We start from the raw sequence: 27,380 nt of genomic DNA on the forward strand, positions 1-27,380 counted from the left end.
CGACTTTATGTGCTACAGCTCGATAATTAAATGGCGAAAACGGTAACGGGAATACCTGAAATATCGATGTCGTACATATGTCGTATGACGTCATCGCATGGTCGCATGTGTAACCCGATCTCTGCCTGCGACGAAAAATCTCGCAATTGTTGTAACTCGTTGCCACTCGTTGGACGTGTGACACACGCGTTCCTGACGTCGATCCTCTCGTTGCGAGGAAGACACTTCTTTCGATGACACCCACGCAAACCGCGTTTGCACGCGTGCCTGTCATGTGAGTATCTTGGAAAGTTTGAAGTTTAAGGTTAAGTGACCCGGTTTTTCCACCCGATTATTTTGATAACGCGAGATGATTAGCGCAATGTATCTTGCTCCGATTGCAGCTAATACGTGGACGTGAGATATTTCCACCGTGCGCGTCGACTTTTTACATTGTTTGAGATGTCATTTAGGTTAGGTCAGATTAGGTTAGGATTACATGATCTCGCTACCTAACATCTGTGTTATGTGCGTACGCAAACTTGTTTTATACATATACTTTGCGTTATCGCTGATATTTTTTTACACTTTTGTATCTTTCTGCTTTCTCGTTTCCAGTACGAGCGTTGTAAAGTAGTGAAACGAAAAGAATGGCCGAGGCCGACGGAGCCGATCCCACGTGACAAGTGTTTGTTGTTTTACATACGTCTCGTTCTGCAGAACTGGCAGTTCTCTCGTCCTCTTTGACAGGAATGACAGTGTCTCTAGGAAGATGGAATTAAATTTTGTTGAATGAACGCCCGAGTGAGATTTGAGCGCAGTACCGCTCTTTGGGAAACATGAACAATGATCCAGGCATCGTCTGTTTCCGTCATTGCTCGACGAAGAGTGTATTCTGCCGGCGTGTACCGGCGACGTGTCCGGTGTGCTCGTCGCAAATGCAGAATTTCGTCGTGGACCCGTTTTGCGTTCCATATCCGTTTGCGAATGCCACGCACAATCCGACCAGTGTCGTAATTCGGCCCTCGCGAGGCAGCTTCCTCGATGATTGCGATGTAACGAGTGACGATCTACATATCGGGATAGTTGATTCTGCTGGCGTTATCCTGGAGTTCGACAGAGAGGGACTGATAGCGAATGACGCGGTCAGGTGGACCGATTGCATCGCCTTGGGAGTCGTGCCGGCAGCCTGGACCGCCCGATGGGACGAGACGTTGTCGTTCATGTCGAAGGATCCCAAGTGGAAATCCGTTAACTATAACGCCATCAATATGAACTGTTTCAACTTTGTTCTGGAATTTTTTAATAATCTGGGATACGCAGATCTGAAATTTGCGAGCAAGGAAGATCTGTGCGAGCGATTAATATTATTGAAAATGCACGCTGCAAGCCGATATGTTTCGTTGTACAGAACCTTGAAGGATCAGGAATATTTGCTGTCGGATCATCACGCTTGATACATCCTTCTGTCATTTTTTACTTGTATTATGTTATTTGTAATTTGTGCAATAAAAACATTCATGTTTGTACGTCTGTCCTTTCGTTAATTATCGCGCGAATTTTTTTTGCTGAAAGAAAGCATAAGAGAAAACAGCATAACTGAGAAAAAAATTATGAAATTTTTATAATATTTATAGATATAAATGTTATATGAGATAAGCTAAAATAAAATTTTTTTTACTGAAAAGATGATTAGGCGTATTTGATGATAAATATATCAACATGTAGATAAGCCATAATTAATGAGTATTTAATCAAGTTATAACAAGACGGTGATATAAAATATTCGATTTCATTACAATATTTTTTCTCTGATATTTAAGAACGGTCAAATATCTTTGCAGGAAGTGAAATACGGACGAAAGGCGTAACATTGAGACAAAATGATTTGTACAAGGATCAGATCGTCTCTATTAAACCGGTGGTGCGATGGGAATTCCGGACAGAAACGTTTATTAAGGAAACTAATAGATAAGAATGAAAGCAAATTTGACGTGATCGTTGTTGGTGGCGGTCATGCTGGAACCGAGGCGTCTGCTGCTGCTGTCAGGATGGGTGCAAAGACACTATTAGTTACACAGAAAAAAAGTACCATAGGTACGCGTATACTTTAAGTTAACAACGGCATGTTGAAATTTAGATTGCTGCATTTGAAACGCATCTTTGATCGAAGTAAAATTGTATGATCTAATATGACATAATTGAATAGGATTACATTTGCAGGAGAGATGTCGTGTAATCCGTCCTTTGGTGGTATTGGAAAGGGTCATCTGATGAGAGAAGTGGATGCCTTGGATGGAGTATGCTGTCGGATATGTGATATTTCGGGGATACACTATAAAGTCTTGAACAAGCGCAAGGGACCAGCGGTATGGGGTCTCAGAGCTCAAATCGACAGAGCATTGTACAAGAAACATCTTCAAGCGGAACTCTTCAATATGCCCGGATTACATATTTACGAATCCTCTGTAGAAGATCTGATTTTGGAGAACGAGCCTCTGTCCTGCGAAGGAGTGATTCTTAGTATGTCTTGCACTTTTATAATAGGATAGAAAAAAGAATTGAGATTTTTTAATTTAACTAAAAATAATTAAAATGTGACTGATTAAATTTGCAGAAGATGGAACGAAGATATTTGGTGACGCGGTAGTTATAACTACAGGAACTTTTCTGAAAGGCCAGATAAACATCGGGTTAGAGAAAAGGCCTGCAGGTAGAATGAACGATGAACCCAGCATTGGTTTGGCAAATACGCTCGACAGGCTTGGTTTTCGAATAGGAAGATTGAAAACTGGTAATAATAATGTTCTATGCAATATATACTTAATTAATTCGTGTAATGTGCTATTTAATGGATATATTTCATATTTAGTGTTTTAATTAATGCATATATTGATTAGAGTTTAAAATTTTAATTATACATTAATTATATGTAACATATTAGTTAACATATACGTATTTTTAGGCACTCCGCCAAGGTTGGAGAAAGAGAGCATTGACTTTACCAAATGTTCGAAATCTCTGCCGGACGAGTCTCCCATACCGTTCTCGTTTATGAGCGATAACGTATGGCTACCGCCTGACAAGCAAGTACTAACGTACCTGACGCATACAAATGAAAATGTCGCAAAGATCATTAAGGATAATATGCACTGTAATTTACACGTAACGGAGGAGATATTGGGCCCGCGGTATTGCCCGAGCATAGAGAGTAAGATTCTGCGATTCAAAACACTTCAGCATCAGATCTGGCTGGAGCCGGAAGGTCTGGACTCGCCGTTGATTTACCCAAGTGGATTGTCGTGCACTCTGCCGGAAGATAAGCAGGTGGAACTCGTTAAATGTATCCCCGGATTAGAAAACGCTCGTCTAGGTAACCTCTTTTTAGATTGAATTATCTTTGATTAATTTTGGAAATCCACCGCATTTAATTACTCGTGCGTGAACAATCTTATTTACCTGATTTCTTTTTGAGAAATTAAGATTGGAAGTGGACGACTTGTGTCTGGTGTTTTTGTTACTCAATTTTTATATTATTTTGATATGTTACTAAGATATCTACAATTAAGCTTAAGTCATAGTAATAGGGCACTTATATTTCTATTATAATTTTATATTATAAAAGATTTTATATTACAAAATCTTTCCCTTACTTGCATCTACATTTAAATAGTCAAGCCTGGTTACGGTGTCGAGTACGACTACATAGACCCCAGAGAATTGACCACTCAATTGGAGACGAAAAAAATTCCGGGACTGTTCCTCGCCGGGCAAATAAACGGTACCACCGGCTACGAAGAAGCAGCTGCACAAGGTATCGTCGCGGGTGTTAACGCGGCCGCTAAGGTGATTGACGTTACGTAAAAAATACTTATAAATTGACGTTTCTCAATGTAAAGAAAAGAAAAACAAATTTCAAGTTTATATGACTCTATTAAAATCACGTGAATTAAGAAGCATCTCTTGGACGATTTGGCTTATCCATTCAGCCCTTTCATTTCACGACTGTAAATCTAACTTGTCCCAAAAAATGAATTTTTTATTGCCAATTGAAAAGCTAATATATAGGCACGTTTTTAAATACGTTTTATATTTTGAACAAATCTCTGTGTATGTCCAGGTGTTTAAGAAACCGCCGCTTCTGATAAGTCGAACCGAGGGATACATTGGCGTCCTCATCGATGATTTGACGACGGAGGGTACCACGGAACCGTACAGAATGTTCACCAGCAGATCGGAGTTTCGACTGAGCTTACGTCCCGATAACGCTGACCAGAGATTGACGGAGAAGGGTTACACAGTAGGCTGCGTTTCTCGCGAGAGAATCGAGAACACGCGAAAGTTTCTTCGTAAAATGCAGGAAGCTGTACAGATACTCAAGAGCGATGTGCGGTCGTGCAACAAGTGGCGACGGTTGTTGAATTTGAGGAGCTCTAAGGCTGTTGGACACAAGTCGGCATTCGAAATGCTATCCACGACGACCGAGGAAGTCACATTCGCACAAATGTTGAAACTGTTGCCGCAGTTAAACCATCTGGCTGGAGATCCTGGCCTGACGAGAAGACTAGAGGTTTGCGAATTAATGATCGAACATATTGTCGTATCTTGTAAGAAAATATTTGTGCGATTTAAAGTAAAGCGCTTTTTTAAGCGAAATGGAAATTTCAGCAATTTCACTCAAACGTATTTAACAAATACATTTGTCAATATCTTTAAAACACTCTGGCAACGATTCGGCTTTCAGATAGAGACGAAATATGAATATGTTGTCGCGGATCAGCAGGAGCAAGTGAATGACATCAGGAGAAACGAGCAAATGACTATACCCGACGACATCGACTACAACAGGTGAGGATCGAAGATTTACTTCGTTGATTGATTATTTAGTTGTTGCATGATAAAATTCATAAGAATGATGATGTTCTAAATGTTACTAAGGGAAGTATGACATTACTAACCACTCGTTTTATTTCTGTTACAGTCCTGACTTAAATCTATCTACCGAAGATCGAGAGAAACTTTCGAAACATCTTCCACGCACGGTAAATTCTTTCGTTAACGATAGCTCTTCCGTAAAAGCAAATTCTTTTTCTTTCTTGTTTCAATCCCAATAGTATTTGCTGCTATTAAAGTGTAATTATTTCCATAAGTCGGCATTTGTCTCTTCAATTAAGTCATGGTTGTTTGTATCGACAGCTTTTGTATTAACAGTCTGTATTAATGAGATTTTTATCTTGCAGATCGCAGCGGCTAATAAAATCTCAGGTGTGACACCTTCGGCTATACTAAGGTTACTTTATTATATTAGATATCATTCCAACGAGAATGTTGCGAGAGCACAGTAATGTATTATAGTAGCGAAAAATAAATGATAATGATTTTCACGATGTGTGGCCAACATTCCTCAACAAATGCAAGATTATACGATCAGGAATTTAATCAAATTAATTAAGTATCGATGAGATAATTGTGGATACCTCAAACAATGTAATTGGAACACTTCAATAAGCCTGAAACCTCAAATGACTTTAATATTCTAAAAAGAGAATAGTTTAAAAAGTAAAAAAAGAATTAATGTACTTGTTATGTTATAATGTCATTATCGGCACAAATAGTAAACATGTACATCTAATTTCGACTAAATTCCATTTAATTTAATCGGCGATTAATTCAACTATCAAAATTGCAGGAAAGTTTTCAGCTAAATGATTCGTCGTTCCTGATCTGATCTTTCTTTCCTTGTGTAAAAAAATAAAAAATTAATTCTATATTAATAAAATAATGCAAAGTAAGATTTATTTGTTATAAATTTTTGTTTGGTAGGTTAATCACTGATTAAATTAAATTAAAATCATACGGAAATACGTAAGCAGGAAGACTTAAGTATTGAGCGAATTGGCCAATTACAGTCGAGAATTGAAGACGGTAAAGCTACCAACTCTCAACTGTGATTGGTTGGTTTACCACTGAAGTCATTGAAGTCATGAAGGTAGGGTAGGAAGGAGAGTGGGAGCTTTCCGTACAAGAAGTAGCACAGACCACCGACTTCCGTTTGCGTTCCATTTCCTTTGCGATCGTCTTCGAGACGCGTCATGGTGCTGGCCCATTTCTCTCGCGTGAAAAGAAACCGCGGAAGAAACGCAAGATGGTAAGAAACTTTTACTTTCTCTACGTTTATCGATACGTCGCTCAGCTCTGCGTTTTTCTCCGCCGATTCCAACACTCCATTTCCGATTATTCGCTCGTTACAAAGATTGCGGTTTGTTGGCCACGTTCCCGACCACGTGTTTTCTTTCGTTTATCTAAATGATGAAACTTATTGGTCCGTGTTTCTGATTTATCAGTGATTAATCTCACAACCATTTCTGAGAAAATATTTTATAATGCAACTTATATAGTGCGTTAAGCGATTGTGAAATTATTATAATGTATTTTTTGTTTTTCAGGTTAAGGAGATCCTCAGGCTAAGTGGAGGCCGAACTTCCTCGACGTCGGTAATGTCAACATTAATCCTGTTTTCTATGTTATATATCTATATCTGTCCTTGTCTAACGAGAGGCATCTGTCCTTGTTTCGATTGCTGCGCCATATCTCGCTACACGCCATACTGCTTATTCTGTCAACCTGCATGTGCCTTTGCAATAAAGCTGCCTTGGGAAAAATCTTTTTTTCTAGGCATTCAATCTTAGTTTTATTTACACGAAATTGTTCGTAAATGTTGTCGCTACTTCCCTAAATCTGCGCGAAAAATGGAAATGATGCATTGCGCTTGTTGCACCATTTGCGAATTTGAAAACTCCTCAGGAGAAAATATGGGACGAAACCCTTGGGATAAAACCTGAGACCAAGTACAAGTCGACCACTTTCATGCAGAACAACTTGCCATGTCCCATTCTTCAAAATGACCATTGTAAATTGGTCTGGAATCTTAAAGGTGTCGGATACCCATAAAGAGACTTTGGAGTTCTTAGGTATTATTATCTTACAAACTATTATCTTAGATAATTTTGTGCAATATTTATATAGTTTCTCTGCTTCGACGTCTCTTGATTATGATGATAACAGGTCCGTGTTACTGAGTACAATGATTATTATAATCCTTTTTTCTGATTTCTTATTTGAATCTTTTATTTCATACAATCATCCTTAAAATGTATAGTTTACCGAAAAAGAAATTATACGATTGTAGGAAGGAAAGATAATGTACGGAATGAAACTATTGATTATTCATTTAATCTACGTCGCAGCCAACAAACACGCTGCAATATTGATTGCAAAGAAACACCAATGTGAGAAGAATTTTTTTTCTTTGTGAAATGTGATACGGTAAGTAATATGGTGTTTTCATTAATCTTAACATTATTTCGTTAAATTTAGACACTAAATTCTAAATCTGGTATATCATTACATATTGTGTCTTTATTATTAATCAATTTAAAAGTATAAGTTTGATACGTTTCTCATAAAACCAAATTGATATTGTGTCAACCCTTTCAAATTAATATTTAATATTTCTTAATTTCAATTTAATATTTCTTAATCGTGATGATATTAGTGGTCCGTGTTACTGAATGACAGTGATTATTACCATTAACTGATTTGTTACAAACTTAATTTTATCTTGCAGCCATTCTTTAATCATATGATTTTTAACGAAGAATTGCATTACAGGATAATAAGCTGCTCCAAAATGACGTTATCAAATCTGATAGACGTAGTGCAAATATGATGCATTCGATCCGTATGTGACTACATTCAAATGCGAAGATATTTTCGATGCCTTCTGTACATAAAATGAAGAAATTGGATCCGTTGATCGACACCCAAATCACACATTACGATCCATGAAACAAGGAGAAGAATCATCAATTTATTATTCACATTTTGTTATGCTTTGTGATTATAACGTATACCATGTATATTTGTTAAAAAATAAAGTACAGTTTAATAAATATTTAAAAAATTAATCTAACTATATTTATAAATAATTTTAATTATTAAAGTTATATAAAACTATGGCCTTATATTTTGATCCCAACATAAAATATGCAGAATTGCTTTAGAATTTGTTATAGATATGAATCGTGAACGTAAGTAACATGATTTAAATCTCTGATGCATTTACAAATTTTTATTTCAATTTGTGTCTTGTATAATTACAATTATTTTATACTTTGTCGTATATCATGGTCCTTAAATAAAATAATCTTTATGAAGCACGCATAAAAAGAAAGGATTCGCAATGGCCATATTTCTCTCTCTCTCTCTCTCTCTCTCTCTCTCTCTCTCTCTCTCTCTCTCTCTCTCTCTCTCTCTCTCTCTCTCTCTCTCTCTCTCTCTCTCTCTTTCTCTCTCACATGAAAGAAGAGGAGACAGCAAAATCGCAGAGCGCCCAATCAGAGCGCTTAGTTATTTTCTCTACGCGTTTCGCCGAAGCGAAGCACCTTCGGTCGATTTTCATTGCCATACGCCATGCGCAATAGCAGAGAGGAAATCTCAACCAATCTCAACCAAAGTCAGCCATTCTATAAGGTTTGTTCGCGTCGCATACTCCAATAAACACCAAGAGCACTTGGAGCACTTGGAGCACGGGTAAAAGGTGGCGATTGGAGCAGATGAGTTTTCGGAGTGCGTTGAAGTGATTAGGAGCATGGTGGGGCATGCGACGCGAACAGACCTATAGTCTTTAGGCTTACGGGTCGGATCCGGATGTCGTGCTCGACGCCGCGTTTCTGAACTTTGTTAATAAACAATTGGGAAATATGGTACCACTCGGCCCATCGCCGGGACACCAAACGTCCGTGAATAATTCTTCCAGCGCGGCTGCCAGCGGGACGAAAAACGCGATATTGGTAATGTGTACACATATATTAGAATTTACACATGGTAAAGAGTATGTGCGCAGGTTAAACTCGCGGCTAACACGCCGGTTAGTTCGGTTAGTCGAGTTACGAACGTTAGACGAAGCGATATACACGTGGGGATGACATAGATCATTCTCTGATTATTATAAACAAATTCTCTTAGATATCTGCGAAATTTTAAACTGGAGCAAAACCTCCCGTTTTTTTTCACTTTTTACATTCAAGTAATTTCTGTATAATCCCAGCTCGATCAAACAGCTTCACGCTTTTCAAGCTGTTTCAGTTTTCGGCTACGTAAATGTTTCAAACGGTGGATCCACAGTCAAATTTTGACTATCGTTTGAGCAGTGTTAAGACCGGTCTACAATACGTGGAAAAATTAATTTATTTCGCTTACGCCCTTACGCCAGCTCTCTTAAATCGAAAATAGCCCTCTTATGCCTACTCTTACTCCTTACTCCATGCTTACTTCATATATTGTAGACGACGCTTTATTACTTTGCAGTGCAGTGAAATGGATGCGGGGGTATCTGTAGCTTTGCTTTTCCTTTTACAGAAGTCCAACTATACGCTAAAGTATACCTTGGCAGGTCACACTAAGGCAGTATCGTCCGTCAAATTCAGTCCCAATGGAGAATGGCTGGCCAGTTCAGGTAATTGTGGATTCTTTGGAGATCTGATTTGAGATATACTAACTGACAAAATTAACCATCTTTTAATGTACATTTCTGATTTTTCAGCTGCTGATAAGCTTATCAAAATTTGGGGCGCTTACGACGGAAAGTTTGAGAAGACTATAGCTGGCCACAAGCTCGGTATTTCTGATGTAGCGTGGTCTAGCGATAGTAGATTGCTGGTATCAGCTTCTGACGATAAGACCTTGAAAATATGGGAATTGAGTTCTGTAAGTAATCCATTGTAGTAGTTTATTGTGATTGGAAGAAAATAAACGTTAACGCTAATTTTGAGGCTTCAAATATTTTTCTGGCTATATTGAAAATAGATCCAAAACTTTTCAGTCGTCGACATTAAAATATCTTGATAACATCAAGCTTGGAATTGAAGTTTCAATTTTATATCTTTATATAGGATAAAATTAAAGATTTCTTTTAACAATATATTGCATATAACATTTCTCGATGTATTAATCTTAGAATCTTACTTTTCAGGGTAAATGTTTAAAAACGTTAAAGGGTCACAGTAATTATGTTTTCTGTTGTAACTTCAACCCACAATCCAACCTCATAGTTTCTGGTTCCGTAAGTAACATATAAATTAGTTACACACATAATCTCTCGTTCTTTATCGATTATACGTAAAAATTATCCTTTTAAATCAATTTAGAATCTCATCAAAATATAAATTTTTATGAGAATCAACTTGGGCAGGTTTTCTATTAAATTAAACTAGTAATATTATGTATGCGATTACAAAAAGAATAATCAGATCCTGAGCAAGGTAAAATTTAAAAAATTCGTCTTTTTAGTTCGACGAAAGTGTGCGCATTTGGGATGTAAGGAGCGGAAAATGTCTTAAAACCTTGCCGGCACATTCAGATCCTGTGAGCGCGGTACATTTCAATAGGGATGGTTCTTTAATCGTTTCGAGTAGTTATGACGGATTATGGTAAGTATACAACATAAAAAATCTGTGGAAAGAACAGTGCGCCATATCTTCTCTGAAAATATATTTACATTTAGATGTAATATTGATATCACATATTTACACGTAATTTGCAGTCGAATTTGGGATACTGCGTCAGGTCAGTGTCTGAAAACCCTGATAGATGACGACAATCCTCCAGTATCGTTTGTCAAATTTTCGCCGAACGGTAAATACATCCTGGCAGCAACGCTGGACAACACATTGAAACTGTGGGATTACAGTAAAGGGAAATGTCTGAAAACGTACAGCGGCCACAAAAACGAGAAATATTGCATCTTCGCGAACTTCTCTGTAACAGGTGGAAAAGTGCGTATTGCGATTAATATATCAAATGTGTCATGATTAAGACGTAGAGGCGATAGACTCTGAAAATTGTTTTAACGTCTTTTTTTCTGCCCATAGTGGATTGTATCCGGTTCTGAAGATCACATGGTGTACATTTGGAATCTGCAGACGAAAGAAATAGTACAAAAGCTACAGGGGCATACAGGTAAGGATATGTTCATTAAAAAAAAAATGAGAATAAATTATTGAGTAAAAATAAAATTGAATCTTTGGATCTTTATGTGAATATACATAGTGAATCACTCATAATGTTAATGATCAATATCTCAAAATATGCATCCTATGAAAAAATGGTTTAGACAAAACTTTTCAAAAAAACATTTTTAGAGCAGGTATTTAGATATTAGATTTCTTTTTATCTAAATTGCACTGGTGGAAATATGTGGAATATATGTGTGTGTATATACACATATATACTTGAAAAAATATACTTTCCACCAGTATGATTCAGATAAAAAGAAATCTAAATATGTTCTCTAAATAAATTATATATTTTTCACAATTCTCTCGAATTTTCCGCTGTATTAATTATTCACTGACAGCGTGCATGTGTCGTTTTTAGATGTGGTACTTTGCACAACGTGTCATCCAACGGAGAACATTATAGCTTCGGCCGCCCTCGAGAATGACAAAACTATCAAACTATGGAAAAGCGATACATAAGGATACACAATAAGCAATACACATTTTGTAAATTCATTGCTGTTACTATTTGCTGTACAAATCTCTGTGTTTTTATGTTAAAGAAAGAACGATTACATTGTAAAGCATAGATCATAGACATTAGATATAAAGTAAAATGCTATTTTGTATCAGAATAATATTTTATTATTGATAGTGTTACACGAGCTTTTAGCTTAGAGTTAATTAATTTCGATACGCTAGCGCCTGCATTTACTATTAAGAATAGATTAGAGATAGTTGATTTTGACTGAGCAGTATTAATAATTCAAATCTTATCGTGATTGTACAAAATTATACGTTTAAAAGTAGTAAATTGACCGGTATTATCATTCACACACAAGTATGACATACATATTATTGAGGTTCAATACCAATGATTCCTTTAATTCCGCGGAAGTCCTGAAAACTTCCACCAGAGGTTGTAGATCTGAGATATACGTAAATTCATAAATTATAAATATACATGTATATTCTATTTTTTTTAAATCAAAACAGATAATGAAGTACGAACGATTCAACCAAACATAGTTTCTTTGGATTAATTCCAAAATAGTAGTTGTTTTTTAATTTTAAAACAAAATTTTCTGTTAAATCAATCGCGATTTTCTAAACGTTAAAATTCAATGATTTGCGAAGTAATTAAGTTTCAAAAGTCCAAAATTAATATTCGATCTCCTATAGTACAGTTTTTCTTTTTCAAGTGATATACCCAATTATATGTAGTTTTTAACAATCTATTTAGTACATTTAACATTTATAAAGTCTAATAAACTTTGTCTATCTTAAAAAGATACAAAAAATATTTTATTATATATGCAATGAATTAGCAAAGCTAGAAATGTATACTGACTTTCAGTATAAGGAACATATAAATGCCTAATATTTTAACATCATCATCATAACAGTTTTCTGCATAGTTCTAACTTGTCAAACATATCCTGTACAGTCCTGAATAGTAATAGCCATTTGCTAAGTCTATTACATTTGGTGTATATAAACTATATAATGCAGAAAATATTTTATTGTTAATAAACAGAATTATATCTTCATTATATATATAAATTGTCCATGATTTGAATTTATCCAATTAATATTGCGATAGTCTCTTATCTTATTCAACGTAAATACACAAAATAAGTTTTGTTCAAATTTTTTGGATATACGTGATTCCCATACTTTTTTTTAAATCATTGATATCTCACATGTAATGTTCATATATTCCATGAATATCGCACAGCGTCACAGCCAAGATTGCCAATTTTGGTACATGCGGCCCAAGATATTCAGGTCATTCGCTTGATCCAACAAACAGTCCACCTGAAACATGGCCGATCATTTAATGTCGAGGAATAAAAAGAAAATTTCAGTAAAGAATTCTCAGTATCAAAATTACCTGTTCTGCAGGTGTCAAGCGATCGCTCCTTACATCTGCCCGTGCTTGTTTGATGAGCCCGTCATTGCCAGTGACGATTGCGCGATACCTCGCAAAGTATTCATCGTCATGAGCTTCTTTCAATTGTTCCAACGTGATGACTGACGGATGAATTCCGTTTAATTTCTTCGCAACTATCTCGATATTCCTTTTGGACGACCATGTTAAATCTGCAAATCATAAGATATATGCATAACATTTAATTTATCTCAGTCTGTCCACTCATTACACACAGAATAACTATTTAGCTTTAGCAACTTTGATTGTAATTCTGTACTAAAGTGTGTTACAATGGTATCCTATAAATATATATTTATGTACATATATATGATTCCTTTTTTAATATTTTCTAAATAGTTCCTAATTTTTATAACATATTTATAGTAAGCATATTTTACTGAATCGGATTGTGTGTTCTTTTATACCTGCATCAATATCTTCGTCGTCGTTTCTCATTATTTCACTGTCGTTAATGCTCAACGACCGCTGGACGGGTTTGTGGACGAAAATGTCCATGCAAGCGAGGATCGGGCCTTGATCGTCGCGCAGAGTCCGCATCGTATGGGTCATGATCGTCGCCAGGAGGTCTCGCTCCGTGAAGGGTCGCAGCAGCTCGAGGATCTGCGGTGTCAGACGGAACGGCACGAGTTCTGGTATCGGTGCGCGTACGCCGCTGCCGAAAGCGTGGCCAAAGTCGATGCCCAGACAACGTCCGGTCGCGACGTGTACCAGGGTGTTCTGTAGGTGACGATCGCCGACCCCTGCGAGCCAGTGCGCCGCGCACATGGTCGCGTAACTTGCGACGAAGTTACGTCGCAGCGTGACGAAGCACTCCGGGGACGGGCTGATCATGTTAAACGCGTCACGTAGAGCCGTTTGCCTCGTCTTGCTGATGAAACGCTTCATCTTCTCCGTGACCTCCTGCTGACTATACTTGGACAGGGATACCTTGTACCGATCGGTGATCCGCTGTTTCGTAGGCGCTGCGTCCTCTATCCATTTCGCGTACCGTTTGCAGATCTCCCCGAGCCAATACTTCTCGTTATTCGACAGAGTGAACCTTACTAGATCGTCTAAGGATTTCGTGTCCTCGATCCATTGAATGAGACCAAACGAGCTTGACAGTGGAATGACCTGCGAAAGGAAAGCTCATATGTTACAGTAGCGAAGACATGTGAACGGTATTTAAATTGGAGAATAACATATCACACATATATCACCTCGTACGTGTCGATGGCCAAGCGCCTCTGCCTGCAGCCGGGGTCGTTGCGCAACGTTCTGTTCATGGTGGAATACAGCTGCTGCAGGCCCCGGTCGATCGTCAGATCCTCGCCGAATTTCACCAGAAACTTGTACTCCCTGCCGTTGTCGCCCATCATGCCAATGCGAATCGGTTTGCGCAGCGATTGCATGACCTCCACCTGCGGTTCGAACCGCGCGATCCTCACGTGGTAGCGCGGCACGGGTTCCCTGTCGCCGGTGTATTGTCCGGGTATCTCGATACCGCCGCCGCTACCACCGACGTACTCGTGCAAGAACGGACTGTAAGCCTTTAGCTTACTCGCGTATCTCGTGTTCTTATCCATTCGGATGGACTCGATCAACCGTTCCTTAAGTTTTCGTATCCCATCTCGCGCGGTGTCGCGATTATTAGGATCCAAGGCTCTTATTTTACTCTCATAATCCGCAATATCCTTATTAAAGATAGCACCCGGTCGCGGGTTCCTCCCTTCTGTCACGCTGGAATTCGGATAGACTTTCCGCAACAGTGATTCGATGGCTGTCGCTTTCCCTCGGGACAGATCCCTCATCGCCTCGTCGAGATAGTGTTTCAGATACAGTTTCGGTTGCGCCACGTACTGTATCGCCCGCACGAACCGCTCGTACTCTTCCGCTTTGTCACGCAGGAGTGAACGTATCCGCTGGACTTTCTCGTCCTGAAGAATACCAGGGTTTCTCTCGACGGTAAGATGATACGTGTAGGCGATCGCGTCGGGATAAGTCTCGGCGAGCCTCTCGACGATCGGTATGATTGCGGTTGAGATCGACGCTGTTCCCAGGTGGGAAAAGAGCATGTCTCGCCAACGCAGAAACAGCCACGGTCGCAGCTTGGCGCATTCTTGGACGAACGTCGCTCGCGTCTCGTCGTCCTGCAGTCGTTTGGGTCTCAGCAAGCAGGGGAAGTAGTGCGTAGCTTCGAGATAATCGTGACTCATGGATCTCAAAGTGGAAAATAGAAATTTTTTGAAGATCTCATCGTTGTCCGCGTCAGTGCTCTTCAGTCTACTGTAACAATGTCTGGCTAGAGCGCAATAGTGTTCGCCGACGCTAGCAGTAGTCACATTCTTGCAGCAAGATTGCAAATTGTTCAAACTGTAGCTCAGCAAATGTTCCCGGATGTTATCCAGGTCGGTACTCGTCGTTCCTATGTCCTTATGTAAAATGGTGTTGCTCGCCAATGTGCTGGCGAACGCGTCGTTCTCCCTGCTCAAGGATTCGATCTTCGAAGCCATCGTGCCGATATGCTCTTTGATGGCAGTGCTCATGTCAGCGTCGAGCTCCTCACTCATCAACAGTTCATGCGAGCTTTCCCAAGAAGCGGTATAATTGTTCATTTTCTTGGACACGTCCATCTCGACATCGGCGCACAGACACTTGATTCTAGCCTCAAGCCACGCTAATGATAGCTTCTGACGACGGACGTCCATTTCACTTATATAATTCAGATACTCATTTGCATGTTTCAAGTTTTTCTCGGCGATATATCGGTGTTTTTGACTCAACGCTGCGTCGATGATGTCCAATCGGAGACGATAATTGATTTGGTATAATTGATTTGGATTTCTGCAATTGTCCTGAAACAACATCGAAGAATATGCTCGATAGGCAGCTAATTTGTTCCATTGTATGAGGTTGTCTCGAATCGTGGGTGCTTTCCTCGACCAGAAATTCAACAGCGTCGTCATTTTGTCCGCTCTGTTTGCGCATCGAAGAACCTTGAGCGAAGCATCTAGATCGTTCATGACTTGCAACTTAAATAATTTGCGTATTCCTAGCTCGGTGCAGAGGGGATTCAACCCAACCCATTGCTTTCCTGTCATATCTAAAAGATCATTTAACAGATCGGTCGCCTTTTTCACAGATCGGTCGTCCGTTTTCAGTAGAAATATCACCAGATTTTCGCCTGTCGCGGGCATAAGATGCTGCAATTTGTTTTGATCGTACGTCCACGACTGGATAGTCCTCATATCGTTGCTGCTCGATGCCCAGTCTCCGTTTTCCAACATATGTACATAGGCATCGCAAGCATATGGAATCATCCAGTCCTTCCATGCGTCATTCCAGATATCGCTTAGGTTTCCGTTCTTAGCACGGCCTTTCACGAGCCGGTCGATCGCCGACCAGTCACACAAATTGTTCGCGGCCTCAAGTAATCCTTGCAAGCAGTGCTCCTTAATCGACGGATCCTCTGTTTGTTCGTAAGCACTCGTGAACGCATCCTTCGCTCGAATCCAGTCGCCGTCCACTTCCGCGAGAGCCGCTTCCTAAGCATAAAATGCGCAGAGAATGATGAATAACGTCATTTTTATACTCCGAGCAACATGATTTTTTTTGTCAACAAATCCGGTTTCATCAGAAAATTTTATCATGTTTCAGAAATTAGATGAATTTTTTTTTTTTTAAGAGGGAAATCAACAAAGTCAATAATTCTGTTCTGATCAATGGAAGATTATTGCGAAATTATCCCGTATCCAAATTAATTTGATAAACTTGTGAAAATTACCTGTACATTCTGACCGAAAGCTTGTCGTCCTCGAAAGATGCTCAGAACGACGTCGACGTCATTCAGTGATTTATAGAGAGACGCCAATTGCGTCCACTTCCTGGTCTCCTCGTTGCGAATGTCATCGTCGTGTCTTCGCATTCTCTTACTCGATGTGGGCCCCGAGTCATCGTCCCGCGCGTCAGGCAGTAAACTGAGTTCCAGAAGAAGAGTACCGAGAGCATTCAAATGATTCGCCTTAGACGTCTTCACTATGTCTCGTGGATCGCAGTCGGCGACTGTAGGAGCGTCCCGACTCAACTGTAGCAACGTCTCTAAAACAACAGCGTTGAAAGAGCTGTCTCTCTCGCACGAGTCGTGCAGGATTCGCTTCAGAATGCGCACGATGGTCCGACGAAAATCATCCCTCTTCTCCCTCTCGATCACTTCTTTAATCAGTGAATAGAACAGGGACACGGTCACATCTTTGCAGATCAACCGATCCAATTTGATCAACTGTTGAAGTGGTACGATCAAACTCGCATGAGATATCTCGATGTCGGGAAAATCTCCATACCTATAGTTTCTGAAGTGAAGAAAAACATTAGCACGTATCGAAATTACTTAAAATCAATCTAAAAAATAAAACATCAAGCCAAGTCGGTCTTACCTGTACAATTTCACGCTGCTTCTCTGCCTGATGCTTTCTTGCTTTATCTTTTCTGCTCGTTCCACGTTCTTTTGTATTTGCTGGTTGCGTATGATGTTCGAGACGTTCGAGGTGTTCGCCAGAATCCTGGTGAATCTCTCGTGCCCCGTCTGCGGCGGTCTTCTCGACGAGGACGCGATCGACCCTCGATCAAATCCAGTGTCGTCCGACGAAATATCGAGCGTCGTGGCCACATCCGCGGCATCGTCGTCCTCGAGAAAAGTCGGCTCGAACTGCAGATCCTGCGTCGCGCGCAGCCTCGCAGGGGCACGGTGCGAGAAACGTGAATGAGAGCACGTAGGAGTCATGTAGGTCTTATATAAATCGTTGTCGACGCTCTGAGAGAAGGTGCTGTAGCTCATCTGGGAGGCGAGCGAGTCGACGAACATTGGCGTCATGCAGCTCAGGTTTCGCCTCCGCCAGGAAACGGCTATCTTGTACTCCTCGAAGTTACAGTTGTTCTGCAGGGGCTCGTCGAACATCTTCCTGGTGTAGTCTATTGATTTGGTAGCCAGCTGCAACATCAGCAAGGCGACGAAGGGTGCGAATGCGTCCTCGTCCGTTGTCATCTGCGACGAATGCATGGCCAGAAGCGCAATCAATCGCTCCTTTGAGCTATTCGTGTCCAGGCTCGTCTCCTCCGTCCAGAACTTCAGTATTCTGTCCTGCAGATCGGATGACGGGTCCAGCAGACCGGCTAGAAGATTTTGCACGCTGACGAACAGCAGATTCCGTACAGTCGCGTCGTCGTCCGCAATGTCCGCCGAATATCTCTTATGAATCCTCATGAGTATATCGTAAACCAATTCCCGGTGCTCCATAATATTTTCCTTGATGTATGGCAGCGTCAGTTCCACGTAGGGCAGCAGATTCGTCGGCGAGACAATCGCTACCATGTCGCGGACGATTTGCAATGCTATTTTTTCGCAAGACGACTCCCGGTTCATCAGAATTCTTTGCAGCTCCATGTGACACAGATTGTTCACAATCTCTTCCGCGCTCATCTTCGACATCGCTAACGCGAATATCTCCAGGCAGTAGGATCTCTCCAGACATTTGGCCATAGCGTTGATCGTGACGTTGATGTAATCCTTGGCCACCTCGGGATAAGTTCGGCAGAGAACAGCGACGCGTTTCACCTGCTTGGTCATACAGACCTCGGTTCTGTTTGCGGAAACAGAACCGAGGATAGCGAAGATCTTGTCCTTCACCTCGCGTTTCTTGCTCTCTCTTTCAGTCTCGTTGGATCTGCCGTTGTCCAGAGAACGCAGGTACAAGCCGAGACACTCAGAGCACTGCAGAAGCGTCTCGTCCTCCTGGCGTGTATCGCTTAACAGCCTCAGCAGGAAGTCGACGATGTCGTTCCCAGTGACGATTTCTTCCTCCATGCCGTTGTTGAGAAGCACCAGAATGAGATACACCGCGGCCGCCGGCGAAGATATCATTTTTCGGTTTAGGACTTCTTTCGGCACTCGCAAGCAGCTGCGCCACTTCTCCAACATGATCTTCATCAGGTTTAGATTGTAGTCGTACACGCGACGATTATTGTTGGATCTTAATACCTTTTCGACGAACACTTTAAAGAGTCTTTGTGCCTCTGCTTTGTCATTCTCGGTGCTCAGCACGGTCACGTCGTTCCAATTCAGCAGTATCTCCAGAATGTCTGTAATGATGTAGTTCAAATCATATCGTTCTAAATAATTAGCGACAGCCCTGATGATCCGTACCAGCACATCCTTAGCCCTGGCATAGGGCTTGAATACCTCATCTGCGGTGTTTGAAATAACCTGAAGTATAAACAGTTGAATATTCTTATTATTCTCTGGATTCAAGCCTCGGAGGAAATATATGAGCCACTCGGGCGGCTTCTCAAGGTGATTGTTATTGCTCAACCCGAATGTTTTTCTGATATGCCGCAATAGGACACAAATATATGGCATGCACTCGTGCTCGTTAAAATCGATGCTCTTTAAGGCGATGCTCGTCGCACCGTGTGCGCGAAGCGGATCGGAATCAATGGAATTCGTCGTCGAGGCGTGACGACGAAAATCGGACGGCAACACGACGCATTTGTTGAGATCGTAGGCATTAATGTCCTCGCTCAATGTGCAGGACGACAGATCGTAGCTATGAACATAGGCGTATCTGTGCGTACGCTGTCCATCCTTGTCTTCCGCGGATTTGATGTTAACGGTGATCTCGCGGGTCTTCGGATACTCTTTGAAGGTCTGACCAAGTTGGTACTGCGTGTCACAATCTATAATATTCCGCCAGATTTTTTTCTCGCCATTCTCGCCAAACGCCCCACCGTAGAAACGCTCCTCCTTCTTCAGGCTCACGATTGTCAGCCAGCAATTGTATGCGGAGCAGTGCAGCAGACGCGTGAACTCCTTACATTCTAGCCGCGTTAGTCTCAGGGACCGGATATTTAGAGCATCGTTTTTTAGCTTTTTATAAAGATCTTTGTTGATTAGGAATTGGTTATTCTGTGCGATCGCATCTATTTTGTCCTCGCCCACCCGGGCAAACATGACCGCTAGCAACTGAAAGTATCCAATCTTCGATACGATTATCTGCTTGATCGCATCATCATTGTCGACGATACGTGAATCAGCGGTCTTGGTCAGACCTTCGATATTTTTCTCAAAGAAACGCTCGATCGCGATTGCGTCGCAGAACTTGAACGCTGGCAAGAGAAATTTGTTCAGAATGTCGAGTCTTTCGTTCTCGGGAGTGTCCATTTCCATGAACGCATAGTAGGTCTGCTGCAGCGATTCTAGAACGTGTTCAAGGGTCGCTTCGTAGTAGTACCCGTGCAGATGTTCTTCTAGTTTCTCGTTCTCGAAGAGACGTTTGCCGGTACCGGCAGCGAAATGTATCACGCACTCGAGCATTATTATCGACCTGGTCGTCGACAACAGCACCAGCAACGTCTCGAAGCAATCGATCACCTTCATGGCGTTTACGTTTGTCTCGGAGAGATTTGAGCACAGCAATCTTCCGTCGGTTTTTAGAGTCCGCAACCTTATCTGCAAGTCTTGGCGACCCGTCACATCTGTCAGGCAGATGAAGAAATTTTTAAGAATCTTTGTCTTGTACTCGAGATTACTTGTACTCGAGATCAACTTATCCCGAATCCACTGGTAGAATTCCTGATTCTGCATAATCTCCGTGGGCTTTGACTTCAGATGCACCACGATGCTGTAGATATTCATCAGCCTCTCTTCACGACTGTTCACACCACAGACGGCGTTCTTCAGATAGGAGAATTGCTGCAGAATTACATTGAGTATAGCGTCAATGTCAACCTGCAGCTCACGCCTGTGACGTTTCAGGAACAGCAACAGATCCTCGGTCCATTTCAATAGGAAGGATGGATCGTCGGGTGGCGTATCGAAGGTGTGCTTGATTGCGCCCACATTCGTCAACATAAATTTGAAAATCACACTCTTGAACGTGTTCAGAAAGTGTTCGCCGTGCGTGATTATTGTGCAGTCCACACTAGTTACCGGGGCATTGTTGGATATCCATTGCACCAGTTTCTCGGTCATCGACCGAGTGTCTTCGCCTATTATCAGCGGATTCTCGATCGTCGACGAGAGTAGCGAGAACTGAAATTCCATCAGAGTTCGCAAGTACTCGATCATTCGCGCGCTCAAGTCCCTGCAGGCCAATTCTCCGATTCGTTCGCTCACCAAAAACTTGAAGATCCGCTCAACTACGTTATCACCGTTCGTGAAAGCGCTTGTTTCTAAGACCGTTGGATCGAGCATATCGCATCGGTTTAACAAGATCAATCCGTTAACGTGTTGAATCAGATCACCGCAGATGTCGTTTTGCGCGACATTACATAGATTGAGAAGCTTCGTGATGGGTTTCCGAACGAAACGTAAAAGAGACTCCTTGAAGATACCTGGTAGATCATAGTTGTATCTTGATCTCATAGAGTTTAACAAAGCCTCCAAGATGTGTGGCAATTTATCCGTCATCTCGATATTCTTCATATCAAAACCGACCGTTCGTGGATGCATTATACATCTAATCGTTAACTCGGACAACGAGTCATCCCATAACGATTCCCGTGGAACGTTGATCTGGAAAATAAATAACTGTAAAAGTTTATTGCAAAGCTATTTCTCAACAAATATGTCACATTAATAGACATTAGAGAAACATTAGAAAGAGAGTTTATCAAATAAATCCTAAAATATAATTACCTACTTTCCAATTAATGATCGATCACTTATTCATGATCAATATTCATATTTAATCTCAATTCTTTTTATTATTCATTAATTTGATTGTTCAATAAATCTCGATTACATTTAGCAAGATAAATTAAAAGTAATCGAGTAGTAATCGAGACAACTCACGTCGATGTTCAGTAGCACTTGTATGAAGTTTAATGTGGTCATCAGAGCTTTGCACTGTAGCGCCTGCAGCTGTTCGAGTTCTCTAGACTTCATTGTTGTCTCAGATGCTCCCGCCGAAGGCACCGCGATTACTGAGTGCCAGAATTGGCGAGCAAAACTGCGAATACAGAGGAAGATCGTCTGCTCCACATCATTGGCGGGAAAGAGCATTTCTAACGGCAACAATTTCTTGTCTATCAACCACACGTAACAATCCAGAGCTTTCAACAACGATGTCACGTTATCGGTCGTGGAAATATCCTTCCCACCTGATTCTAAGCCTTTCAAGATGATATCGTTCAGTCGATTTATCCCATAAGTCTCAATGAATTTCTGCGTCGTCTCCTGCGCATAACTGCCGACGCACTGCGATAAGTTGACGTACAGCTCCATGCATTTCGCACGGCAATGTTCGTCGAGAGTTCCGCATTGCGACAGCAACCAGTACAGAGCATAGATCAGGGTCGCGTCATCGAACTCGTGCGGCTTTCGACGGTTGGGGACACCGGTCAGTGTCTGAACCGCGTTCAGAAGGTCCGCCTTGAGTTTCATTACTTTCTCGATGTGGGACAGCGCGTTCGCGATTGACGGATCGTTGCATCCATCTAAGCTGCGGACGAAACAGTAAAATATCTCCAACCAGTAGATCGACACCGTGTCGTCGTCTTCGCGCAGTATCACGTAGAGGTGATTGAAGGCTACGGCTGCAGCTACGCGTTTACGCGTTGACGGGTGCAACGCGAGATTGTTGATCCTTCCAATGATCTCACTCACATGCGAAATTATTCCCATGTCCGACGAGACTTGCCTGATGAACAGATTAATTCATTAATCATTCTGAGATTAAGACGTTTGCCCTTAAAAAAATAATATCATAAAGTCGATTTCGCGCTGAGATACCTTATTGGGAAGCGTGTGAATTCTGCCAGACACATGCCGGAGAACTCGCGTAAAGCCGGATTCGAATCATCGGTTAAACCGTCGAACAGTGCATCGATCACCAGAGACATTGACATGGACCTGGAGCTCAGCCAGCGCATCAGTTGCAATGCCAATGGACGGAAGAGATCGCACGCGACCTCGTCGGCGTCACAGCCGAGGGCGACTACAGCCCGACACAGGGTGCCGTAGAGAGCAGCGTAGGGATTCTTCTGATCGAGATGTCGCGCTGTTGAGCCGAGAAAGAGAGTCACCATCGAGTGTAGAACCTCGCAAGCCGCGATCTTGGTGCGTCGGTCGCTGGAGTCGCGCGCCAGCCCAATTATTCGCGGCAGCATCCGATCGAAATGGATGACCGGTCGCGCGTCCGGCAGCGACAGGTTGTACTTGAGTAGATTCTTGTGATCCCAGGACGCCCCGGTGCTGCGAGAAGCACGCTCGTGCACGAAGCTCGTCAGCAAATCGTGATCGAGTGATCCGAGGAACAGCAGAACTCGCCGCTGGAAGTTTCGCAGAGTACACTCGGTGTCGATCACGTCTACGCGCTTCACGCGCTTCCTCGCCGTCGTTAAGTCCTGTGAAAGCTCGACGGAGCTCTCCGTGCTACGCAAGTACGGCTCCAGGTACGCGATGATATCGCGCAATAGTTCGTTCGTTCGCTCATCTCGCTTCCGTTTCTGTACAGTTGTCGACGTCGTCCACGTCTCCAGAGTATCGAGCGCGGTGTACGCGAGTTCCAGGTTACTCAGGCCGACGGTGAACGCGATCTTGAACGCCGGCAGTGTACGCGATAGCGCGTCCTCGATATACGCGAAGGGCGCATCCAAGATCAAATAGAGGCACGCGATCAATAGCTCGTTAGAGTACGCGGGGATTAAATCGAGAGTGTGACACAAGTAATTAGATAGAAGCTCTTTCGTCCGTTGCAACTCTGCATTTTTCTCCTCTTCCTCCTCCTCCTCCTCTGATATATGTTCAAGGATTTTCATACCGGCCCGAATCAGTTTGTAGAAGCCGGATATCAGCGGATACCTGTATGACAATCGGACGACTTCGTGGAGAAATCTGTGCACGGTGTTGCCGAACAACTGTAGCTCTGACGCGTCGATCACGTCCACGTAAAGGTCCACGAGATTCGCGAATACGCGGAAGTCCGCCTGATTCACGGCGCTCTGGGTAAGGGCCACGTCGGACAGCACGGTGGCCTCGTTCTTTCGTTTCACTTGTATATTCAGCCGGTTGATCAACGCGATGCACACGTCCAACATGGTGTTCGCTACGTATTGCGCCAGCTGCTCGTGTCCGCGATAGTTCTCGGCGTCCAACAGCTCCGTCCATAGTGGCAGATAGTTCTTGTAGCATACTGGCGATTGTGTCAGATTGTTCAGCTCTCGTTGCAGCTCCGCGTCGAGCGCCAACGTGTGCGAGCAACTCCACGCAACGCCGTCGTAAACTGGACGCAAAGATGAGATTTAATACATCGCATATCGAGACTATGTTATGTAATTACCCTTTGGGTAATTCAAAGTGTGAAACGTTATTGTATATCTTGGGTAAAACTTTCTTTGTAAATTATCTAAATAAAGTTAATCGTTAAAGAAAGATCAATTTACTTACCTATAGTATCGAGATATCGCTGCAGCAGACCTTTATTGACGATCGCAAGATTGCTGATAGTCCTAGTCAATGTGTAAACACCGACCTTATTAGATATTGTTAAATCGGGAAATCTCTTGATCGTATAAATACTAAGCTTTACGATGACATTAATTTTTTCAATTGTAACGTCAGTCATGTGACACAGTATTTCCGAGAGCGCTTCCTGATAACAACAGACGTTCTCTATGTGCGTCGAATGGCTATGCTCACTTGAAAAAGAACAGATGAAGAAAATTATTCGACACCTTCTTATTAATAATATAAAAAAATTCCAATATAATTCTAATACAAGTTATTTAAAATTTTATTTACCTGGCACAAAGAGGAAGCGCGTAACTGGTTATATCGGAATACATAGATCTTAAATTGGATTCATCCAGATGCGTTTTGCATGGCGCAGCCATTTGACTGAAGCCATAAACGACTAATCGCAATGTGCTTAAATCTAAGTTAATATTTTTGAGTTCTGTATGAAAATAATCCAAAAAATACTGAAACCAAAAATATATCATAAATTACAAAACTGGAATTAATTGAAGAATACTATATATTTTTAATCTATTTTCAGCCTCCCCCCTTGAGATTCAGTTCACTTAAGTAAGTTCTTCTCTCGTCACGAATAAAAAATCGTCTTATATATCTCATTTATCTTACTTTTAAGTCACTCTTTTCACTATTTTGATCTGTGAGAATCTGTCCGATAACTCGATAAAATCTTTTCAATGCGTGCTGTCCGCTAACACCGTAAGTAGTCGTTTCGAGCGATAAGCTCCGGAGGGTATCGTGCCAGTACTTGTAATCAGGATACAGCAGGTCTTGAAACAGATTCATATGACGATTTAGAAGCTTAATCGCTGATCCCATTACTGTTCTTTTTTCCTGATTAGCCCTTTGCTGTTCACTTGATTGGCTAAACTTCTTAATCCACTCGTATAATTTGCGGAAAAATGTCTCCTTTTTCTTTATGTTGTCCGGTGGTACACTGTCCAACATGTCCGCAAGGGAATCGAAATACATACGGAAGTCAATGGGTACTTTGGTATTAAAATCATACTGCACATAAAATTATAATATCATATAAATTGTTTCTGAAAATTAATAAATTGTCTCACAGTTAAATTTATAGATCATTACTACCGACTTTACCTCCTCAGACGCATCCGACTTTATTTGGTTGAAAATATTGGAACATTTCTGCGGCGAGCAGATACCTACATTGTGCTTGATTATTTTACCGAGTACGCAAAATATCAATCTTCTTTCTGCAAGAAAATTTATGATATATTACAATACATTCCGCACATAATTCTAATGAAATCCAATGCTCTTACCTTTTCGTGAGAAGTTTTTAATATAAATTATGTTAGTAAACTTCTCTATTGTCCATTCTCCATTCTCGGCAAGCTCCAAGTCATTATAATCGAATAATTCTATCAATTTTGTAAATACATCACAAGCGGCTTTTTGGGTTGGAAAACCACATCTTACAGTCATTGCGTAATGACACACATCCTGCAACATATCATAACAGAAATATTGTTATAATTGAATTATGAGATTTATATAAAAATGCAGCATCATATTTTTTTTACATCTACTTCAAAATGTTATTTATAGAAATAGATGTAACATTACAAGCTCTTGCCAATCATTAGATATCATTGATACTACTGATCACTATCTTCAATCGCTATCAATATTCATATAATACACAAATATCAAATACAATGTAATACCTTAATTTCACGAATATACTGTGCAAAGCATGGAGTAGTATAAAAATTTTCGACAAAAAATTGTAGAAAATGAAATGCTTCTTTCAGTGCTGCATCAACGGACTTAGTTGTTTGTATATTTGCATCTATCCGTCTTCTAAGTCCGGAGTTGAGAAACCATAGCACGCCATTTCTTCTGTCAAATATGCTGCATACAGCTGATTCTAAAAATACAGACAAATTATCACCTAGTCAATTAAAATAGATAAGTATATATATGATACAATTCAATTGTTATATTGTAGTACAATCAGAAGGAAACGGAGTCTTTGTAAAAAGAGCCACCTTTTAACACGGATCGTAATAAAAAATTATAGAAAATTTTCAAAGGCTTGAAAATTCGAATAAATTCATTCGCTTATATCGACGTTTTCAAAAAAGTCGAATGTAAAAAATGGTCAAAACGGTCTTTCGTTAAAATTATTGTGGCAGTGAGAACGAGAGGCGTCTCCATTTTACAAACGATAAGATTTGATTATGAGATATCATAGACCATTGTCTTTGTGTGTTAATTCATATTTACCACGCTGTTCGAGCGAAACAATTGCGAGGGATCTCTGACCGTCCTTAAAAATACTCGGCAAGATTTCGAAATCTTGGGGTGGTTTCACAGCCCGTGTGAATCTATCCACGAAGGATCGATACGAATCCATTCTTCACTTCTTCTTCTTCTTCTTTAGATCTATCCAGGCATCCTGGCACTGAACTAACTAAACTGCATTCCTCATCTCGTTTGAAGTATCAGTTACCTGATATGCGCAACTGTTATCACCGGCATGTTATGATTACTTTATGATAGGATAGAATATCGCCGAGTTGACGAATTGGCTAGAGACCTCTCGTGGAGAGTTGTTAGAACTCGGTAGTTTTCTTATCGTAATTTTCGCTCTTTCTATCGATAATAGAAGATTTACGTTGCGCGGATGTATGTATAAAAAAAATATGTATGTATATGACTGATCTGGCTACTTGTCTATTTTATTTATTATATTTCCATTTGCATTAGTATATCTGTTTTAATATAACTTTCTGCATAAATTTTATTTTATTTTGATCCTTTTTTGTTACAGAAGCACTCGATATGCGTATAATAAAAAAAAGAATTCTGTGTTAATCATATTATATTGATTAAAGAAATTTAAATTTTAAACCCA

The 27,380-nt window shown here is 40.9% G+C and overlaps 4 protein-coding genes and 1 non-coding gene across 7 annotated transcripts; 4 read left to right on the forward strand and 1 right to left on the reverse strand.

Moving 5' to 3' along the window:
- The first annotated feature begins 94 nt into the window (after positions 1-94).
- On the forward strand, positions 95-5,366 carry LOC139774008 (protein MTO1 homolog, mitochondrial). 2 transcript variants are annotated; one of them, XM_071708926.1, is made up of 10 exons: positions 95-274; positions 1,824-2,076; positions 2,203-2,502; positions 2,597-2,773; positions 2,945-3,352; positions 3,653-3,825; positions 4,100-4,549; positions 4,724-4,827; positions 4,961-5,021; positions 5,220-5,366. In XM_071708926.1, the coding sequence occupies exons 2-10, from the start codon at positions 1,863-1,865 to the stop codon at positions 5,322-5,324; spliced, it is 1,992 nt and encodes a 663-aa protein (XP_071565027.1). In that variant the 5' UTR covers positions 95-274; positions 1,824-1,862; the 3' UTR covers positions 5,325-5,366. The 2 variants fall into 2 exon arrangements, with proteins under 2 accessions (XP_071565027.1, XP_071565028.1); XM_071708927.1 differs by lacking the exon at positions 95-274 and having other exon boundaries at positions 1,944-2,076; positions 2,189-2,502.
- LOC139774017 (MKRN2 opposite strand protein-like) lies at positions 285-1,508 on the forward strand. Its single transcript, XM_071708947.1, has 2 exons — positions 285-507; positions 598-1,508. The coding sequence occupies exon 2, from the start codon at positions 819-821 to the stop codon at positions 1,434-1,436; it is 618 nt and encodes a 205-aa protein (XP_071565048.1). The 5' UTR covers positions 285-507; positions 598-818; the 3' UTR covers positions 1,437-1,508.
- Positions 5,367-5,983: 617 nt separating the features above from the next.
- On the forward strand, positions 5,984-13,295 carry Wds (WD repeat-containing protein wds). Of its 2 annotated transcripts, XM_071708954.1 has the most exons (9): positions 5,984-6,127; positions 6,426-6,473; positions 9,400-9,496; positions 9,584-9,747; positions 10,013-10,102; positions 10,330-10,469; positions 10,583-10,814; positions 10,911-10,998; positions 11,416-13,295. In XM_071708954.1, exons 1-9 carry the CDS (start codon positions 6,125-6,127, stop codon positions 11,514-11,516), a joined length of 963 nt encoding a protein of 320 aa, XP_071565055.1. In that variant the 5' UTR covers positions 5,984-6,124; the 3' UTR covers positions 11,517-13,295. The 2 variants fall into 2 exon arrangements, with proteins under 2 accessions (XP_071565055.1, XP_071565054.1); XM_071708953.1 differs by lacking the exons at positions 5,984-6,127; positions 6,426-6,473 and adding an exon at positions 8,575-8,831.
- Positions 6,283-6,353, forward strand: LOC139774030 (small nucleolar RNA U18). Its single transcript, XR_011718491.1, has one exon. It is a non-coding gene; the product is annotated as a small nucleolar RNA U18 (small nucleolar RNA).
- Positions 11,659-27,029, reverse strand: LOC139774022 (DNA-dependent protein kinase catalytic subunit). The gene is made up of 15 exons (XM_071708950.1): positions 26,750-27,029; positions 26,188-26,390; positions 25,783-25,963; positions 25,598-25,713; positions 25,106-25,504; positions 24,764-24,942; positions 24,410-24,660; positions 22,754-24,245; positions 21,815-22,661; positions 17,403-21,535; positions 16,754-17,318; positions 14,190-16,514; positions 13,395-14,103; positions 12,931-13,139; positions 11,659-12,854 (listed from the first exon to the last, which is right to left on the reverse strand). The coding sequence occupies exons 1-15, from the start codon at positions 26,877-26,879 to the stop codon at positions 12,777-12,779; spliced, it is 11,817 nt and encodes a 3,938-aa protein (XP_071565051.1). The 5' UTR covers positions 26,880-27,029; the 3' UTR covers positions 11,659-12,776.
- Positions 27,030-27,380: the final 351 nt, after the last annotated feature.

The sequence above is a fragment of the Temnothorax nylanderi genome, unplaced genomic scaffold, assembly GCF_030848795.1.
Source record: "Temnothorax nylanderi isolate EJ_2023f unplaced genomic scaffold, tnyl_v1.0 TNYL_tig0072_pilon, whole genome shotgun sequence".
NCBI classification, from domain to species: Eukaryota; Metazoa; Arthropoda; class Insecta; order Hymenoptera; family Formicidae; genus Temnothorax; species Temnothorax nylanderi.

Excerpts from the sequence above, each read along its gene's own strand:
- Wds (XM_071708953.1), top strand. The coding sequence starts at position 8,742 with ATGGTACCACTCGGCCCATCGCCGGGACACCAAACGTCCGTGAATAAT. Across the intron at positions 9,497-9,583 it reads AGAATGGCTGGCCAGTTCAG|CTGCTGATAAGCTTATCAAA; the intron begins GTAATTGTGGAT and ends CTGATTTTTCAG. Across the intron at positions 9,748-10,012 it reads AAATATGGGAATTGAGTTCT|GGTAAATGTTTAAAAACGTT; the intron begins GTAAGTAATCCA and ends CTTACTTTTCAG.
- LOC139774017 (XM_071708947.1), top strand. The coding sequence starts at position 819 with ATGAACAATGATCCAGGCATCGTCTGTTTCCGTCATTGCTCGACGAAG.
- LOC139774022 (XM_071708950.1), bottom strand. The coding sequence starts at position 26,879 with ATGGATTCGTATCGATCCTTCGTGGATAGATTCACACGGGCTGTGAAA. Across the intron at positions 25,714-25,782 it reads TAAAAACTTCTCACGAAAAG|AAAGAAGATTGATATTTTGC; the intron begins GTAAGAGCATTG and ends ATTTTCTTGCAG. Across the intron at positions 24,943-25,105 it reads GTGAAAAGAGTGACTTAAAA|TATTTTTTGGATTATTTTCA; the intron begins GTAAGATAAATG and ends TTTTGGTTTCAG.
- LOC139774008 (XM_071708926.1), top strand. The coding sequence starts at position 1,863 with ATGATTTGTACAAGGATCAGATCGTCTCTATTAAACCGGTGGTGCGAT. Across the intron at positions 2,503-2,596 it reads CTGCGAAGGAGTGATTCTTA|AAGATGGAACGAAGATATTT; the intron begins GTATGTCTTGCA and ends TTAAATTTGCAG. Across the intron at positions 3,826-4,099 it reads GTGTTAACGCGGCCGCTAAG|GTGTTTAAGAAACCGCCGCT; the intron begins GTGATTGACGTT and ends GTGTATGTCCAG.